Genomic DNA, 18,434 nt, shown 5'->3' with positions numbered 1-18,434 from the left:
GGCTTAGGACATAGAAGTCAGAGCCAGGGCATGCAGAGTTGTCAAAAATCTGGGCAATTTGGGCTCTGGGGGAGGAAGACTAGGAAAGGGTGTGATTAAAGGCCAGGTCCTTGGGCTGAAAAACAAGGGCAGGGGTATAACCAGGTTGTCTTGGACCAGTTAGTGGAGGGATGATGTGGGTGTCATTAGCAGGACTAGACCCTAAAATTGGAGGGATGAGGGGACATGGCATTGGAGCTGTGTTTAGGGGGTTTTTTGTTTTGTTTTTTTTTGGCCACCCCACGCAGCTTGCAGGATTAGGGCCCAGGGATTGAACCCTGGCCCTCAGCAGTGAAAGCACAGAGTCCTAACCACTGGACCACCAGGTAATTCTCTAGGGGTCTTTAGACTTATGATCTGACACAGAAGTAGCTAAGAGACCCAAAGCAATGATTCATGACTGGAGAACAGTTTGGGCGTGCTTAAAGGACCTGACTCTGGAATCTGGAAGGAAAAACAATGCTTCAGTGGTAGAGAAGGATACAGCAGAGAATTGAATAGAGACTAGAAGGAAGAGACAGAAGTCAGGGAAGGGAGCTTTCACAGAAGCCAAAGGGAGTGATCAGTCAGAAGAGGCAACCCAGCCCCCAGAGACCCAGGAAATTCCCTCCCTTCAGTGGGCATGTCTCCAGAACCTACATCATCCTCCCCATGCAACCAATCAGATCCTCCAATAAATCTACTAGGTTGATTGGGACTTATTTTTTCTGAAGGGTTGAATTCACGCAGAAATCCAGGTTGTGAAATGTAATTCCTTTCCAGACAGATGAGTGACTAAGGTACATAGCCTGAGCTTACTGAACATTTTACAAGAACAGAAGGATATGAAAACATGGGGAAGAATTGTGAAAATAAAACAAATTGATTATTCTTACTTAAATAAAGCCTTCTACTTTTTTATTCCATCTGATTACAAAAAGTGGAAAAAACATGTTTATTTTGTTACTGCCATCTTCACTCTCAAAAAGAGTATGGGGAGGGGTGGGGGTCAAGACTTCTGAAACCCCCCCCCCCAGGAGGTGAGTGAGGTAGTGATCTGTGAGGAGCGGTGTCAGAATAAGGCTCCGCCCACAACCCCACCCACACAGGCCTCCCTGAGTGTCCTCGGCTGCACCAGAAGGTGTAACTTATTGCTAAAGCTTCCCAGTCTCCCTTCCTGCCTTGTAAAGCTTCTCCCCCAAAAGCTGTTCTCTGATGCATCCTGAGGTGTCCTTACCCATTCTCCCCGCACACACAGAGCTTCTAATTTTGTATACTTTGGGGTTTGTTGAGGAGTGACTTTTAGCCAAAGCCTCGTCCATACTCCTTGTGTGCTTATGATATCTTAGGGTGGATTCCCTGGAGAGACAATGAGACAGAGAATTGAGTGGCTTACCAGGGAATGAGGACAGGACTGGGCAGAGGAAGAAGCTGACCTGCAATGTGTTTGAGATCATTCAGTCTCATGGGGACCTTGGGATCTGGGATGACCCTGTGGAGTTGTCCCAGCAGAGTCAACGGCTAGGGTTTTGTCTCCCCATATCAATCAGTTGTTGGCCAGGAGGCATCCCTTGGGAAGTGCAGCTCCCTGTGGCTGAGAGCAAGTCTAGTGGGGAATTCATCTCTGCAGCCATCAGCAGCAGTCGGCTGGAGCAGCCCCACAGTATCCCCACATAAGGATTCTCCCTACAGTGTGTGAAGAAAGCTGGCTGATCACAAGAGCCTTGCCCACACTCCCTACAAACACACAGCTCCTCCCTGAGTGAGCCATCTGGAGCCCTCCTGTCGGTTCTTTTCCCAATGCCTGTCAGCTCTCCCTGAACACACGATGCTTCTCCTGAGTCGGCCACTGGATGTTCCATAAATGCTGACTTATTGCTAAAGCTTCCCCACAATCCCTGCACACACAACACTTCCCACCTAAGTGCATCCTCTTCGTGCACTGAGGATTGACAGCTACCCACACTCTGCACGCATAAGGCTCCTGCCCTGAATGTGCCTCACTGCCTGACGAGGGTCAACACATCTCTGAAGCTTCACTCACACCCCCCACACACATACAGACTACTCCCCGCATGTCTCTCTGGAGTAAGAGGTTCGACTTATTGCTAAAGTCCTGCCCAGGACTCTTGCATACACAAGACTTCTCCTCTCAGTGTGTCCCTCTGGTGTCTTATGAGACTTGACTTGTTGCTAAAGCCTCGCCCTCACTCCCTGCAAACATAATACTTTTCCCCTGAGTGTGTCCTCTAGTGCACAAGGAGGAGTGATTTCTGGCTAAAGCCCTGCCTACACTCCTTGTACATGTAAGGCTTCTTCACTGTGTCCTCCGGTGATTAATAAGGGTTGACACCTGGCTGAAACCTCGGCCACACTCACTATACACATAAGGCTTCTCCACAGAGTGTGTCCAATGGTGTCTGATGAGGTTCGACTTATCTTTAAAGCCTTGCCCACACTCCCTGCAGACATAGGGCTTCTCCCCTAAGAGGATGGTCTGGTTTGTAATGCAGTTTGATTTGGGGCTACAGTCTAGTTCACGTTCTTGACAGTTGACTGCTCCAGACCTTGAGATTTCTAATTCCTTCAGTTCTTTGTCTCCTTGCACAGGGTTTACCCTTTGGGCTGCACTGGGCTCTATTTCTACCACTGCGTTGCCTTCTCCAGGACTTGCTGACTGTTCTCAGGGTGGGCTGGGCAATGCACGTAAGGGCCGTCTCTCCTCTGTCCTCGAGCACCAGGGTCTGGAGTCACCTTCTCTCTCTTGGCCTTCTGTGTTTTCACTCCAGCAGCTGTGAGCAGAATACTGCTGCCCCCAATGCTCCAGGCCAGAATCCCCCAGGTGGAGGCGATTTTCTACACACACAAACCCGGGAAGATCTGCAGCGTGTGTTGGCTGAGGAACTGCTGACAGAAAAAGGCAAAAAGGCAGGAAGAACAGGGGTAGATCTCTGGCTTTGGTTCTGCTGGAGAGAGAAGGTTTTCAGTTAGAGAAGCCCTAAGTAGGACTGCTGGGCTGTTCTGCCTTGTCTTAGGACAGAGAGTGTCTTACTGCCACAACTGTAATTGACAATATACATACAACACAATTTGTTTCCCACCAATAATTCCTTTACATTCCACTTCTACACATTCCATTTTCTATTGCAATCCAGAAAATCCATAACAAAAGCATCTTCTGTATGTCAGTCAGACCAGGAACCTTTTTGCTCTGCAAGTAGCCTCAACTGCCCTTAGCCTTTTCCTCTGACTAAATCATCTAAGTCTATATCACATTGATATAGACTGTCCACAACTCTGTTCTACTTGGAGGTAACAGTCTCTATGACCTATGTGGAAATCTCTTTCATGCCTTTTCTATTACAAAATAGAAGACTGATATACAAAAAAAGTCACTAGGTCTGCAAGGCTTTCAAATGTAGGAAACAGTATATGAAACAGTGGTTAAAGAGACTGTATATGAAATAAATCTGAATTTCCAGTTGCCCACCCACAAACAAATACTAAAAATTTCTAAATACTAGGTTCTCTGCTAAAGTATTGTGGATTCAGCAGTGGACAGAAAGACATGCTCCATGATTTCAGGATTCTGGTACCTTGTGCCCAAACAAATCCCATTATTTTGGCCAACAAAGGTTAGTGAAAAGTTAGTGCTTCTTCCAAACAAGTTTTAAGAGGCACAGTATGGTTCTATCATTGCTGTTTTCCCTCTTCCTTAAGAATCCCATGACCCAGATAGAGGCTTTTCCTTTTGCCGAGATCCCAGAGCCAGCAGAGCTGAACCAATAGAGCTGTCTACCTGAACTGTAGAGAGTAGATATTAAGTAAGAAATGAACATTTGCAAAGTTTGGGGCTGTTTGTTATCACAGCATTACCTAGCCTAAACTAACTGAAATATCTCCCCTATGAAAACTTTGAAGATTATTTCAGGGAGTACCTTTGAAGAAGAGACATCATAACATGAATATGTGAAGAACTAGAGAAAGAGAGACTGGTTTAGGAGGAAAAATAGTATGATCTTAATTTTTGATAAGTTTGAGAATAAACTTGTGCTGTCTTGTAACCAAATAGAAATATGAAGATAAAGCACAGGTGAGACAGTGACAAAGAAAATGGATTCATTATAATAGGTGATGGGTAAAATCATTGAAGTTCACAAACCGTTCAAGGGTGTGAATACTGACATAGAAAGGAAGAGTATGCGACACTAGTCCTATGGACTCTTACAGTCCAAAGAAAAGAAAAAAGTAAGAGAAAAGCCCAAAAGAGACATAAGAAGCAGGAGAACTGCAGGATATTGTGGTGCTGAGCAAGACAAAGGACACAACTTCAAGAAATGCAAGTGGGATCCAGGCATTCAATATCAAGACTAATCTGAACAAGGTCATTTTGACATTTTCCTCGGAACCCGTTAAACATATTAACACAGAGAAGGAAGATAATATGACAAGAGAAAAATAAAAACAAGATCTAGTTAGACTGACTAGCTAAGGCCAAATCAAAACACACAGAACCAGACTGAAACAGATGAATCCACACTTAATTAGATGGAGCTCAAACTAGATGAAATCAGATCAAAACATGTCAAAGAAGATGAAAATGAAAAAAGTAAACCTGATTAATCCATATCATGGAAATAGCTATGCCATTTAAGGAAACGTCTGAAGAAACTCCTGCCTAAAACTAGTTTGTGTCTCCAAAAATGTGATTTTTCTCTACCTGCTTTATCTAGAACTACAGGAATATCTAGAACCACACTATCCAGTATGGCAGCCACCAGCTGTATGCTTCCTGAGCACTTCAAATGTGGCTGGTCTGAACGAAAATGTGTTCTAAATATAAAATAACAACCAGATTTTGAACACTTAGTACAAAAATAAAATATATAATTAATTTTTATATTGATTATATGTTGACATGAAAATATTTTGATATATTGGGTTAAATAAGATATTATTAAAATTAATTTCACCCATTTACTTCTACTTTTTTAAATGTGGTTACTAGGAAACTTAAAATTACCCACATGGCTCACATTATATTTCTACTGGACAGCACTGATTTAGAACAAGGGGTGGGAAAACTATGGCCCACAATCTAAATCTAGCCCTCTATTTCTACACAGTCTACAAGCTAAGAATGACTTTTAAATTTTTAAATAGCTGGAAAAATCAAAAGAACAATAATATTTCATGATATATAAAAATTACATGAAATCCAAAATTCAGTGTCCACAAAAGTCTTACTAGAAGACAGCTATGCTCATTCATTTACCTGTTGTCTATGGCTACTTTAGCAGGGCAGAGTTGAGAGTGGTTACAGAAACCATATCACCCACAAAACCTAAAATAGTTACCTTCTGGCCCTTTACGGAAAAAGTTGGCCAACTCCTGATCCAGAGAAATATCACAATCAAAAGTATTTATCAAAAAAAAAAAAAAAAAGTATTTATCAACCTAGATTTAAAGAATCAATGTCAGTTTTTAAATAAATGAAAAAAATATGGCTTATGAAACTCAAAAGCCATACAAACTTTGATATTTAATGTTAACTTCTGTCTTAGAAGGCATTTCTCACTGCTCTCCCCTTGCATACCGTGCCTCCACTACAGTTCCTTATATCCAGCAGGCACCCCAATTCCTTGGGGCCTTAGGACCGACAAGGCCCTCCACCTGAAATGCTCTTATCCTAGATACCTAGAGTTCTAACTCCCTTTGGTCAAATGTTACCTTCTTGGTGATTTCAAATACCCAATTTCAAAATTCAGCCAGCCACCCCCTCACACTCAATACTCCTTTATCCGGTTCTATTTTATTATTATTTTTTACTATGTAGTGCTTATCACCTTCTAACATACCATATTATAATATCCCTATATATGTAATAACCAAAAATGGAGTATAACCTTTAAAAACTGTGAATCACTACGTTGTACACCTGAAACTTATGTAATATTGTAAATCAACTATACCTCAATAAAAAAGAAAATTAAAATAAACATATGCAAAAATTTTTAAACAATAATAATGTCCCTGAATATGAAGCTTTTTGTTAGCTGTCTCCCTACAGCAGAAAGTAAGTTCCCATGGGCAGAGATTACCATTTCATTCACTAACATGTTCTAAGTGTCTAGAACATTTTCTGCCATATGGGAGGTGGTCAGGAAATCTCCACTGAATTAATGAAGGAAAGAACACTGCCTCACCCAACGAGAGCAGATTCCTATAATTCTCCAGCAACACTTCTCTGTATAGGTCCCTCTACTCAGAGCTCAGTCTCTTCCATTCTGCCTCTGTGAAGACCACAGCCACATCCCTGAATGTAACTGGCACCTATAAACAAGCAATAAATTAAGAGACATACAGCAAGTCCCCATCAGTCCTCCCACTATGAGGTACATAGCTGGTGGCCCTGGAGAGTCTGGATATGCAAGAAGTTGATCTAATTCTTTTCAGAGTACATGGTTTTCTGTATCAAGTTCTTCTCGGCATTATTACTATGGCATTGTGTTAAAATCTGAGGAGCACACAACTGATGCACAAAACTCATTCCTGGCCCTGGGACGCTTTTGATTTCTTTGGAGAAACGATTTGTGAATCAAATTGAAAACCTAAAGCAGTGCTCAATGACCCTGAGGAATGGAGGAATTCTGAGATGAAGAGTAGAGCATGGGCTGGAGAAGAAAAAAAGCATCATGTACACAAGGCTTGTGCTGGGCATTAGGGAATGGAGATGATTTAGAGGAGAAAACGAAAGAAAACTTCAACCATACAGAAAAGCAGGAGTGAACAGATGGAGCCCAGAATAAGCATTTTTGAAGAGTTCAGGTTATACTAAATGGGATCTGCAAAATCTGTCTTTGCCTGGTATTTTAACAATCTTTTTAAAATAAAGCCCTTAATGCTTCACTCATCACGTACAGCAGCAGTACAGGTGTACCTCATTTTACTGCACTTTTCTTTATTGCCCTTCATAAACATCAAGTTTTTTACAGTTGAAGGTTCGTGGCAATCCTGCATTAAACAAGTCTATTGGCACCATTTTTCCAACAGCATTTGCTCACCACATGTCTCTGTGTCAGATTTTGGTAATTCTCACATTCCAAATGTTTTTATTATTATTATATTTGTTCCAGTGATCTGTGATGAATGATCTTTTTGTGTGGTTTTTTTTTGTTTGTTTGTTTGTGTTTTTTTTTTTTTTCTGTACGCGGGCCTCTCACTGTTGTGGCCTCTCCCGTTGCGGAGCACAGGCTCCGGACGCACAGGCCCAGCGGCCACGGCTCACGAGCCCAGCCATTCCGCGGCATGTGGGATCCTCCCGGACCGGGGCACGAACCCGCGTCCCCCGCATCGGCAGACGGACTCTCAACCACTGCGCCACCAGGGAAGCCCTGTGATGAATGATCTTTGATGTTACTACTGCAACTTGCTGAAGGCTCAGAGGATGGTTAGCATTTTTTAGCAATAAAGTTTTTTTTTAAGATTTTTTTGATGTGGACCATTTTTAAAGTCTTTATTGAATTTGTTACAATAATGCTTCTGTTTTATGTTTTTGGTTTTTTGGCTGTGAGGCATGTGGGATCTTAGCTCCCTGACCAGGGATCGAACCTGTACCCCCTGCACTGGAAGGCGAAGTTTTAACCACTGGACCTCCAGGGTCCAATAAAGTATTTTTAAATTAAGGTATGTATATTGTTTTTTCACACATAATGCTATTGAACATATAATAGATTACAGTATAGTGTAAACATAACTTTTACATGCACTGAGAAACCAAAAATTTCATGTGTCTCATTTAACTGTGATATTCACTATACCACGGTGGTCTGGAACCAAACCCACAATATCTCCAAGTTCTGCCTATACTTCAATAAGCTCCCTGGAATGAAAGCAGGGCATTTAGCTCACTTTGCTTCCTAGCCCCAACCCCACTGAACATTCCCTAGGAGTATAACTTTGTGTCCACAGTGTATCAATGAATGAACAACTCATAACCAATAGGGGAAGATGAATTTACAATCCACTGAGATTATAATTTAACTCATAGAACTGAAAAGTTGTTTTCATTTTACAGACCAGGAAAATTTATTTAGGCTTTCTCTCATTCTTAAATTCATATATTCTTTCTTTCCCTTTCCCTCCTTCTCCCTCCCCTTATCTATATAATTTTTCTTTGAATATTGGACATTTTAGGTAAAATATTGTAGCAACTCTGGATACCAACCCTGCCCTCTTCCTAGGCTGTTGTTGTGGTTGTCTGCTTGTTCATTTGTTTTGAGACCTGTCTGGATTAGTTCGATGAAGGTTATTTCCCCTGAAGCAGTGGCTCCTCAGAGGGTGCAGCCGTGAGCAAACACACAGTCACCCAGACCTTCCCCCTCCTGACAGAGGGCTCTCTTTGTGTCTCTCCTTGACTTCCCCGTTAAGCTTCCAGCAGGTCTGCCTCTACAGGTATCACACCCGGCTGTTAGCCTCCACTATTGGTTGCTGATTGCTCTACTGTTTTCAGCAATGTCCTGGAGTATAAATGGCTCCATAGTCTGATCCAATTAAAGTCAGATCCTTTTGCAGGGGTAATTTTGAGGCCAGTATTTGAGACTTACTCTGACCGGTAGGAGAGCTCCTCTCAACAATCTCTTTCCCTGCTTTCTCTGTTAAACTTCCAGCTGATCTGCCATCTCACTTGTTGCTATCACAGGCTTCTCAGTTTCCTCTTAATTGCTCACCACCAAAATCTCCACCGTTTTCAACAACACCCTAAGACTTCGACTTCCCTACTCAGTTCTACACAAAGCCAGTCCCCTTAGGGAGCGCTGTAGAGCTCTCTGTTCCTACGGCCTGCCTCCCACCAGGGCAGGACCTCTGCACCACTACTCAGAGGTGGCACAGGACTGGCAGACCACTTCGCTCAGTGTGACACTCCTGCTCTAACAGCGGGGCACTGAGCAGGGGTGGCAGCTCCTTTTCTTCTCAGCATGCTTCTCCTAGCACAGGATCTCTGTCTGCCCTATGAGCAAGACGGGGAAAAGGCAATAAGGTCCCTTAATTCTTGACCACCTGTGCCTGAGACAGAGCTTCCATCCTACAAATAGGGTCTAGCGGAGATAGAAAACGCCAGACTTCTTGGCCATACTTGCCTGCCACACTGAGCTGAGGGGAATAAGAATTGTTGGTGGTTTGACCCTCCCAGGGAAAAAGCTTGGGAACTGAGGGAAGAAAGTCCCATCTTCTTAGCTGTACCCATTTGGAGTACAGCTTCCATTACACTGAGCTGAAGGTGACCAGGAGGGAGCAGGTAGTGGGACAAATGCCACAGACTCTTGCTGATTTAGATTTTCTTGAATAAATGTTTTGCTACTTGCCACATGTCCTTAAGAGCAATTTTGAGAGACTGTAAATAAATGTAACCCCAACTCACCAGTATTTTGGACTTTTCCCTCCTTTTCTCGAACCCAGTCAGTCTTGTGAGAAGGCCAACCTAGAGAAGGAAAAAGAAGCTATGAGAAACTGGGGCTCCCATGGTGCTGCCAGAGCAGCTTCTCTGTGCCTTGTGAAAGGAAGTCGCCCCTTTCCTCAGCTGTGATCACAAGGCATTCGCAGTAAACCTGGAGCCCTGCTCCCCCTCTTCACCTCTCTGGACCCTCAACAGCTCTCACCTTTCGCCTTATGATACTGAGTCAGTGTCTTCACAGTTTCCATAACTTCCCCGTTCTCCAAAGGCAACATCTCCTCCCAGTCCTGCTCTCTCCAGGAAGAAGGATCAGGCAACATCATGGTCCCAGAGTCAGCCCAGTGTTCACCGTGAAATTCTGCTAGGAGGCCTGGCAGAAATTATTTCATCTCAAGATCAATTTCTGCTACCTGGTGTGATTCCTCCAAAACTTACTTATAAAAGCCCAACTTGTTGCCATGCAGCCAGGACCTGTGGGACAGAGAAGCAATTTGACATGGTTGGGACCCTTACTGTGGGCCCTATGCCTGTGCCTCTTCAGCAGGGATTCTGTCCTCTCACACAATACACATAGAGTCTCAGTCCACAAGGTTCCTTGCATTTTTTTACATCATTCCTTTCTAGCCTGTAGGCCCTTTGTGGTAGATATCATCATCATTCCCAATTATTTGTTTCTCTCTATAATTCTCTGCCCCTGATGTCAGGCTTGGCCTCATGACTTGCCCTGGACAAGGAAATATGACTGAAAGTGACAGTGCCACTTGTAAGCACTGCATTATTCCACCATCTCTCATGTTCTGAGAACAGAGGAAAGATAAACCTACTCTAAAAGAAAAAAAAAAAAACAGGGAGGTAATTCCCTGGCAGTCCAGTGGTTGACTCCACACTTCCACTGCAGGGGACGCACATTCAATCCCTGGTGGGGCAACTAAGATCCCGCAAGCCACACGGCATGGCCAAAAAAAACACACATAAAATCCAAAAGCCAGTAAGGAAGTGGTGGGTATATTTTATTACACATCAATTAAAAGGTTCAGTTTAACAAGAATCCCTTTAGGAAAGGTGGGGGGTGGGGAGCAGGGTTTAATATGGGTGTTTAATCTTTGATTGTCTTTTCATAAAAAATACTGCCGGATAAACAACAAGGTCCTACTGTATAGCATGGGAACTATATTCAAAATCCTGTGATAAACCATAATGGAAAAGAATATGAAAAAGAACGGATATAACTGAATCACTTCGCTGTACAGCAGAAATTAACACAACATTGTAAATCAACTGGACTAAAATAAAATTTTTTTTAAATACTGGAGGTAGGGCTTCCCTGGTTGTGCAGTGGTTGAGAGCCCACCTGCCGATGAAGGGGACACGGGTTCGTGCCCCGGTCCGGGAAGATCCCACATGCCGCGGAGCGGCTGGGCCCGTGAGCCATGGCCGCTGAGCCTGCGCGTCCGGAGCCTGTGCTCCGCAACGGGAGAGGCCACAACAGTGAGAGGCCCGCTTACCGCAAAAAAAAAAAAAAAAAACTACTGAAGGTATACATAGAAAAATAATAAAATTGATTATCTATGGGAAATAAACCTATCTTTGTCTGCACTGTCATGACTGTATCCTGGAATCCAAAAGTCCAAATAAAAACTAGAAGTTTTAGCAGCTCATACAACTCAATATCAAAAAGAAAAAACAACTCAATTTAAAAAGGGGATGGCGGGCTTCCCTAGTGGCGCAGTGGTTGAGAGTCCGCCTGCCGATGCAGGGGACACAGGTTCGTGCCCCGGTCCGGGAAGATCCCAGCCCGCGTACCACACACACACACACACACACACACACACAGACACACACACACACACACACACACACACACACACACACACAATGGGGGGACTTCCCTGGTGACGCAGTTGTTAAGAGTCCGCCTGCCAATGCAGGGGACGAGGGTTCAAGCCCTGGTCCAGGAAGATCCCACATGCCAGGGAGCAACTAAGCCCGCGAGCCACAACTACTGAGGCTGCGTGCCACATCAACTGAAGCCCATGCGCTTAGAGTCCGTGCTCTGCAAAGAGAAGCCACCGCAATGAGAAGCCCGCACACCGCAACGAAGAGTAGCCCCCGCTCTCCACAACTAGGGAAAGCCCACACGCAGCAACGAAGACCCAACTCAGCCAAAAATTAATTAATTTTAAAAAAGAAAAAGGGCAGAAATCTGAAGAGACATGGATGGACCAAGAGACTGTCACACAGAGTGAAGTCAGAAAGACAAAAACAAATATCGTATAATATCACTTATATGTGGACTGTAGAAAAATGATAGAGATGAACTTATTTGCAAAGCAGAAATAGAGTCAAAGATGTAGAGAACAAACTTACGGTTACCAACGGGGTAACGGAAGGTAGGTTGAATTGGGAGATTGAGATTGACATGTATAGACTACTCTGTATAAAATAGATCAGTAATGAGAACCTGCTGTATAGCACAGGGAACTCTACTCAGTGCTCTGTGGTGACCTAGATGGGAAGGAAATCTGAAAAAGACTGGATATATGTATACATGTAACTGATTCACTTTGCTGTACAGCAGAAACTAACACAACATTGTAAAGCAACTATACTCTGATAAAAATTAATTTTTAAAAAAAGGGAAGATGTTTAGTGAAGACTGCACCTAGAGACCTCAACTTTTCAGTATACACAGAACATGGACTGGATAAGAAGCATTGCCTCCAATGAATATACAATTCTGCTTTCCAACTTTTTACCAACACTAGGAATTATCTAACTTTTTAATCTTTGCTAATCGAATACATTAAAAATATCCATTTTTTGGAAGATAAAATAAAAAAGTAAAAAATGAGCAGAAGATGTGAATAGACATTTTTCCAAAGAGGACATGAAGATGGCCAACAGGCACATGAAAAGATGCTCAACATCACTAACCATCAGAGAAATGTAAGTTAAAACTACAGTGAGATATCACCTCACACCTGTCAGAATGGCCATCATCAAGAAAACACAAATAACAAATGTTGGTGAGAACTGTCGGTGGGAATGTAAGCTGGTACGCCCACTGTGGAAAACAGCATGGAGGTTCCTCAAAAAACTAAAAGTAGAAGTACTATATGATCCAGCAATTCCACGCTGGGTATATATCTAAAGAAAACAAAGACACTAATTTGAAAAGATACATGCACCCCAATGTTTACAGAAGCATTATTTACAACAGCCAAGATATGGAAACAACCTAAATGTCCATCAACAGATGAACGGATAAAGAAGATGTGGTTTACATGTACTACAATGGAATATTACTCAGCCATAAAAAGAATGAAATTTTGCCATTTGCAACAACATGGATGGACCTGGAGGGTACTATGCTTAATGAAGTAAGTCAGAGAAAGTTTGTACCCAACATCTCCTCATTTCCCTATCTCCAGACCCTGGCAATCACCACTGTACTCTCTGCTTCCCTAAGTTCAGATTTTTAAAATTCCACATATAAGTAAGATCACACAGTATTTGTCTTTCTCTGTCTGACTTATTTTACTAAGCATAATACCCTCCAGGGAATATAGCCTATATATATATATATATATATATATATATATATATATATATATTTTTTTTTTTTTTTTTTTTTTTTTTTTTTTTTTTTTTGCGGTACGCGGGCCTCTCACTGTTGTGGCCTCTCCCATTGCGGAGCACAGGCTCCGGACGCGCAGGCCTAGCGGCCATGGCTCACGGGCTTAGTTGCTCCGCGGCATGTGGGATCTTCCCGGACCAGGGCACGAACCCGTGTCTCCTGCATCGGCAGGCGGATTCTCAACCACTGCGCCACCAGGGAAGCCCTAGCCAATATTTTATAATAACTGTAATGGAGTATAAGTTTTAAAAATTGTGGATAACTATGTTGTACAGCTGAAACCTATATAATATTGTAAGTCAACTATACCTCAATAAAAAAAACTAGAAGTAGTAAGTTAATTTAAATTTAGCAAGGTGGCTGGACATGAGGGGTCAACATACAAACATCAATTGTATTTTTAAATACTAGTCAGAAACAACTGGAGAGTTACATTTTAAAAACATTTCCAAAAATATCAAGAACATAAAATGTATAGGAAAGAATTTGAAGAGATGTGCAAACATTCTACACTGAGAACTACAAAATGTTACTTTGAGAAGTTAAAGACCTAAATAAATAGAGAGATATACCAAATTTGTGGGCTGGAAAACTCAGTACTCTTGAGATGTCGATTCTAACCAAACTAATCTACGGATTCAACGCAATTCCAATCAAAATCCCACAAGACTTATTTTTGTTGAAAAAATCTAGCTGATTCAAAAAAATATTTGGAAATGAAAAGGACCTTGAATAGCTAAAATAACCCTGTAAAAGACGACTTATGATAAATGGTTTCAAGACTTAGTATAGGGACTTCCCTGGTGGTGCAGTAGTTAAGAATCCACCTGCCAATGCAGGGGACAGGGGTTCGATCCCTGGTCCGGGAAGATCCCACATGCCCCGGAGCAACTAAGCCCATGCGCCACAACTTCTAAGCCTGCGCTCCAGAGCCCACGAGCCACAACTGCTGAGCCCATGTGCCACAACTACTGAAGTCCACACACCCTAGAGCCCATGAGCCACAACTACTGAAGGCCATGCGCCTAGAGCCCATGCTCCACAACAGGAGAAGCCACTGCAATGAGAAGCCCGCACACCACAATGAAGAGTAGTCCCTGCTCACTGCAAACTACTGAAAGCCCGTGCCGCAGCAACACAGGCCCAACGCAGCTAAAAATAAATTTAAAAAATTTTTTAAAGAAATATAAAAAACCAGACTTAGTATAAAGCTGAAGTTATCAACAGTGTGATGTTGATTAAATTAAACTGACGGAACAGAAGAGACTGTCCAGAAATAAACCCACACTTACACAGTCAATGATTTTCAACAAAGGCACCAAAGCAATACAATGGTAAAAGGAGAGTCGATTCAACAAATGGTGCTATAAACAAGTACTACGTCAAAACCCAAAACCTCAAACCATACACAAAAAAATACATCAAAATGGATCATAAACCTAAATGTAAAAGCTAACACTTTAAGCTTCTAGGAAAAAAAATCATAGAATACCATCATGACTTTGGTGTAGGCAAAGAATTCTGAAACAGGACACAAATTCCAGTTGTTGGAGGTGATGGTCACATGGGAGTACATATCTGTCAAAATCCATTGAAACATATACTTCAGATCTGTTTAGTTGGCTGTATGTAAATTATACCTCAGTTTTTTAAAAAGGGTAAATTTAAGTCCTTCTCAGTTAAGGACACATAATGAAACATTTATAAGTGAAATGATATGATGTCTAGAATTAGCCTTAAAATAATTCTGCAAAAAAAGGTGGGAGGCAGAGGTGGTATATCAAACAACCCTGAACTATGAATTGATTATTGTTGATGCTGAACGATGGATTTATAGTTTCTATGTGAAAAGTTAACCACCAAAAAAAAAAGGCATTAATTATGTAATTTTGTTCTTATGTTTTTAACTTAGAAGAAAGCCTCTGGCAGCAGTTACACGCTCCAAAGATGTGTTGTAGAAACTAACAGTGCAACTCGTATCCGTCACATATAACAAAGACAGGAATCATATGTGAGCATAGGCTTGTTCAAATAAGTCACTGCTGAGGGAATAAAATATTACAGAGATTGTGAAGCCCAGTGCCTGGCACAGAACAACTCCCAATAAATGGTAGTTATCATCATTTTTTATTTTACAACAGCTGATACAGTCTTGGGAATCCAGCAGCCAGGATGAAATGTTGCTAGGGCAAGGATGGTGGTAACCTGAATGAGAGCACTTGTCTGGGGTAATATTCCCTGTTAAAGTCCTTTGCCCTTAAATCAGCCCTGGTATCCTACAGAAACAAGCAGGTCCTCTGAGCCTCAAATGGGACACTGCAGGGCACAAAACGTCAGGATGAACAAAGGAAATTTGCCCAAGGTCTGGAGAACAGAAGACACTGCAGAAACATGGAAGGTGAGTGGTATCCACCTGCAAGAAGTCCTCTCGTTCTCTATACAGTCCTCTCTGGGCAGGCAGGGATGTGAGAAGGTGAACCTGAGGATGAAACAGGCAGTATGAGCTTCAGGACTGTCTCTTGGCCCCCAGTTACCAATCTAAAAATCCCCAAGCTTAAAATAAGGGGTGCTCCTCTTCTTTAAAAAAAACAAAACAAATGAAAAAAAAAACAGCCTCAGATCTGTCAAAGAAGAATGTAGACAGCTTTCTGGGGACAGAGTCATGTGTGGGCATCAAAATACAGCCTGTTGTGACATGCTATTAAATAGGAAAATCATCCTTTGTTACTAATAATAATTAACACTTACTAAACTCTTACTATACACCACAGACAATTCCAGACACTGTACAACTTCTGTCTCCCAAAGGCCTGGAGTTAGGTCTTCTGATAAACTGAGGTGACAGAGCTAGAAAGTGCCTAGATTTGATCTCTAGCTGTGGAGTGCCATGGCCTTAGCCTGCTGGGTAAGTTGTGATGTCAGTGATGGTCAACCCCTAGCAGGTTTGACAGTTCTCAAAGCATATCCACAGACAAGTTGAGGGGATGTATATGAAACAGGATTGTCTGTGAATCAATGAATGTTGAATCTGGTGATATGTCCATGTGAGTTTACTGTACTATTCTACTGTGTGGGTTTAAAACTTGACCTTACCCCCAAACTAAACTCCTGATACCTGGGCTTCACCAGATCCCAGAAGTGATTTGGACAGTTGGCCAGCAGCCCTCAGAGGTCCCCACAATACCTAATCTGGGTAAGTCCCAAACTGGAGGTCTGAACCCCAACACATGAGGGAAAAGCATTCAAAGAGAGGAAGAATTAGCCAAACAAGCCACTTACATTACAACCAAATCTGGGATCTTCGTCATAAAGCAGAGTGGGCCCCGGGATGAGGACAAACCCTGGGACAAGAGATCCCACAGAAGCAGATCTGCCTGCACTCAAAAAACTGCCTAGACGCAGGCCCCAGCGATGCAGTGCACCATCACTGCAGGATGTCTGCCTCAGGCCCCAAACCTCCCCATTTTCTAAAAACCCCAGGAACTCCAGACCCAGGACACTCCACCACTCCTTACGGATATTTTGCCCACATCAACTCACCTCCACCCACCCCCAACAAGCCAACACACAGCAGGGCCTGAGATGCTCTCTCCTCCACCCACCTCCGCCCAATCACCATTGGGTCATATTCAGCCCCATCAAAAACAAAACTTGACATTCACTATCAGTCCTGGGTCCCCACAACCGTTCAGAGATGCGGGACCCACGTAATTGCTCCCAGGTCAAACAACACCCAGGGACACATGGGCCAAGCTGCGCCCCCATTCCCCATCACAAGGGATGTCTATTTGGCCCTGGCTGAACACACCCCTACACCTCAAATAAACGCCGGGGATGCGCACTGAAGCTGCCCCCTACTCGGAAATTGTTTGGCCCAGAATATCCCAACCCCTTTCCAAGAAAGAAATTTGAGTTCCAGGTCTCTCGCCCCAGCCGAGTGAAGGTCCGCGTAACGCCCCGCAACTCAGGGATTCGCAGCTGGAGGAGTCACCCCATTTCCCCGCCACAAACGCGCACCTCGAGCCGCGACCCCTCCTCCAAGCACGAAACCGCCCGAACCCGCCGGCCTCGGCCGCCGCACTCCCCCAGCAGCCGCACTCCTCCCCAGCTCCCAACCCTAGGCCCTGCCCGGCCTACCCCCACCCTCCTGCAGCAGGGGAGGGACACCGTGGGGCGACGGGCCCCGCAGGCCTCGCTCTCCAGAGATGACCGGACCGCTCACCCCGCCCTCGGCCGCTCAACTACACCAGAACTACAGTTCCCAGAATCCTCGCGGACTCCCTTCTCGCTGGCCGTCCCGGGAGCCGCTTGTGGACAGCGCGGTTAATTTACCACGACAGTGGCTATGTAGTGACAGGCTACCCGTCTCTGTTTATAAAATACCCATGCATAAACAGGTAGTGGTTCCCGAATGAAATCTCTCTTCCCTCGGCCTGTTTGCTTGAAACACTCCCCAGAAGCCTCTGCGGCCGCTTCCGTGACGGCTTCCAGGTCCCCACCCTCGGCTCTCAGGGTCACCCGGCGAAGGCATTTCCGGTTGGCCTGTGGAGGGTCCGGCTTCCGGTTGCCGGCAGCTCAGGTGTTTTTTTCGTCTCGTGACCAGGCTAAATTCCCTGGGCTTAGTCTCTAAAATATGCATGCCAGCTTCCGCGAGCACCATCTAAGTTTGGCTCTGTGCTGTCCGCTCAGTCCTGTGTTCATTGCCATTTTACTTGTGGGGGGCTGGGGGGTTGGCGGTTGGAAAACGGACTGAGGAGGTAAAGCGGACTCCCAAAGTCTCTGTTGATCCCTTACCCTCAACTCCGGCGCTCTCCTTGCCGTGTAGTCGCTTTCCCCTCGTCCAGGTCCTCAGGGTTAGTAACAAGCTCACATCCAGTTCCTAGAGGATGGAAGTGATCTCGGGTGGCTTCAGCCTGTGGTGGTTTGAAGCAGCATCTCAGTTCCCGGACCAGAGATTGAAGCCGCGCCCTGTCATTGAGAGCACGGAATCCTAACCGCTAGACCACGAGGGCCAGTGGCTAGTGACAAGGCCCTGGATCTTCTGCTTTGTAGAAATGGATTTCAGCAAAGAGATGGAAAGTAGTGAAACACGTAAAGTGTTTATTAGGAGGAAAAAAAGTACATGTGGATAGACAACACAGGGGCGGACTCAGAGAAAGAATAGCACCTTTGGGGTAGTTTAAATCACTTATGTGGGGCATTTCTTCTGGGTTTCCTCTGGCCCATCGTCTTGCTTTGCCTGGCTCTGAGTCCACATTTGATCTGACTCAGGGCCCCCCAGTTTGGGCAGTTGTGTGTCTTTTAGCCAAAATAGATTACAGCCCT

General features: G+C 44.0%; 1 protein-coding gene across 4 annotated transcripts; it reads right to left on the bottom strand.

The window, feature by feature from the left end:
* Positions 1–912: 912 nt before the first annotated feature.
* Positions 913–17,430, bottom strand: ZNF343 (zinc finger protein 343). 4 transcript variants are annotated; one of them, XM_067012218.1, is made up of 6 exons: positions 16,389–17,430; positions 15,523–15,588; positions 9,678–9,943; positions 9,440–9,499; positions 6,225–6,351; positions 919–2,984 (listed from the first exon to the last, which is right to left on the bottom strand). In XM_067012218.1, exons 3-5 carry the CDS (start codon positions 9,793–9,795, stop codon positions 6,284–6,286), a joined length of 246 nt encoding a protein of 81 aa, XP_066868319.1. In that variant the 5' UTR covers positions 9,796–9,943; positions 15,523–15,588; positions 16,389–17,430; the 3' UTR covers positions 919–2,984; positions 6,225–6,283. The 4 variants fall into 4 exon arrangements, 3 of the variants coding, with proteins under 3 accessions (XP_066868317.1, XP_066868319.1, XP_066868318.1); XM_067012217.1 differs by having other exon boundaries at positions 930–2,984; positions 17,247–17,430; XM_067012216.1 differs by lacking the exon at positions 6,225–6,351 and having other exon boundaries at positions 913–2,984; positions 17,247–17,430.
* Between the last annotated feature and the right edge of the window lie 1,004 nt (positions 17,431–18,434).

Source organism: Kogia breviceps, chromosome 14 (genome assembly GCF_026419965.1).
Source record: "Kogia breviceps isolate mKogBre1 chromosome 14, mKogBre1 haplotype 1, whole genome shotgun sequence".
Taxonomy (NCBI): Eukaryota; Metazoa; Chordata; class Mammalia; order Artiodactyla; family Physeteridae; genus Kogia; species Kogia breviceps.
The sequence above is the reverse complement of the archived record's forward strand: the minus strand, read 5'-3'. Positions and strand labels throughout refer to the sequence as shown.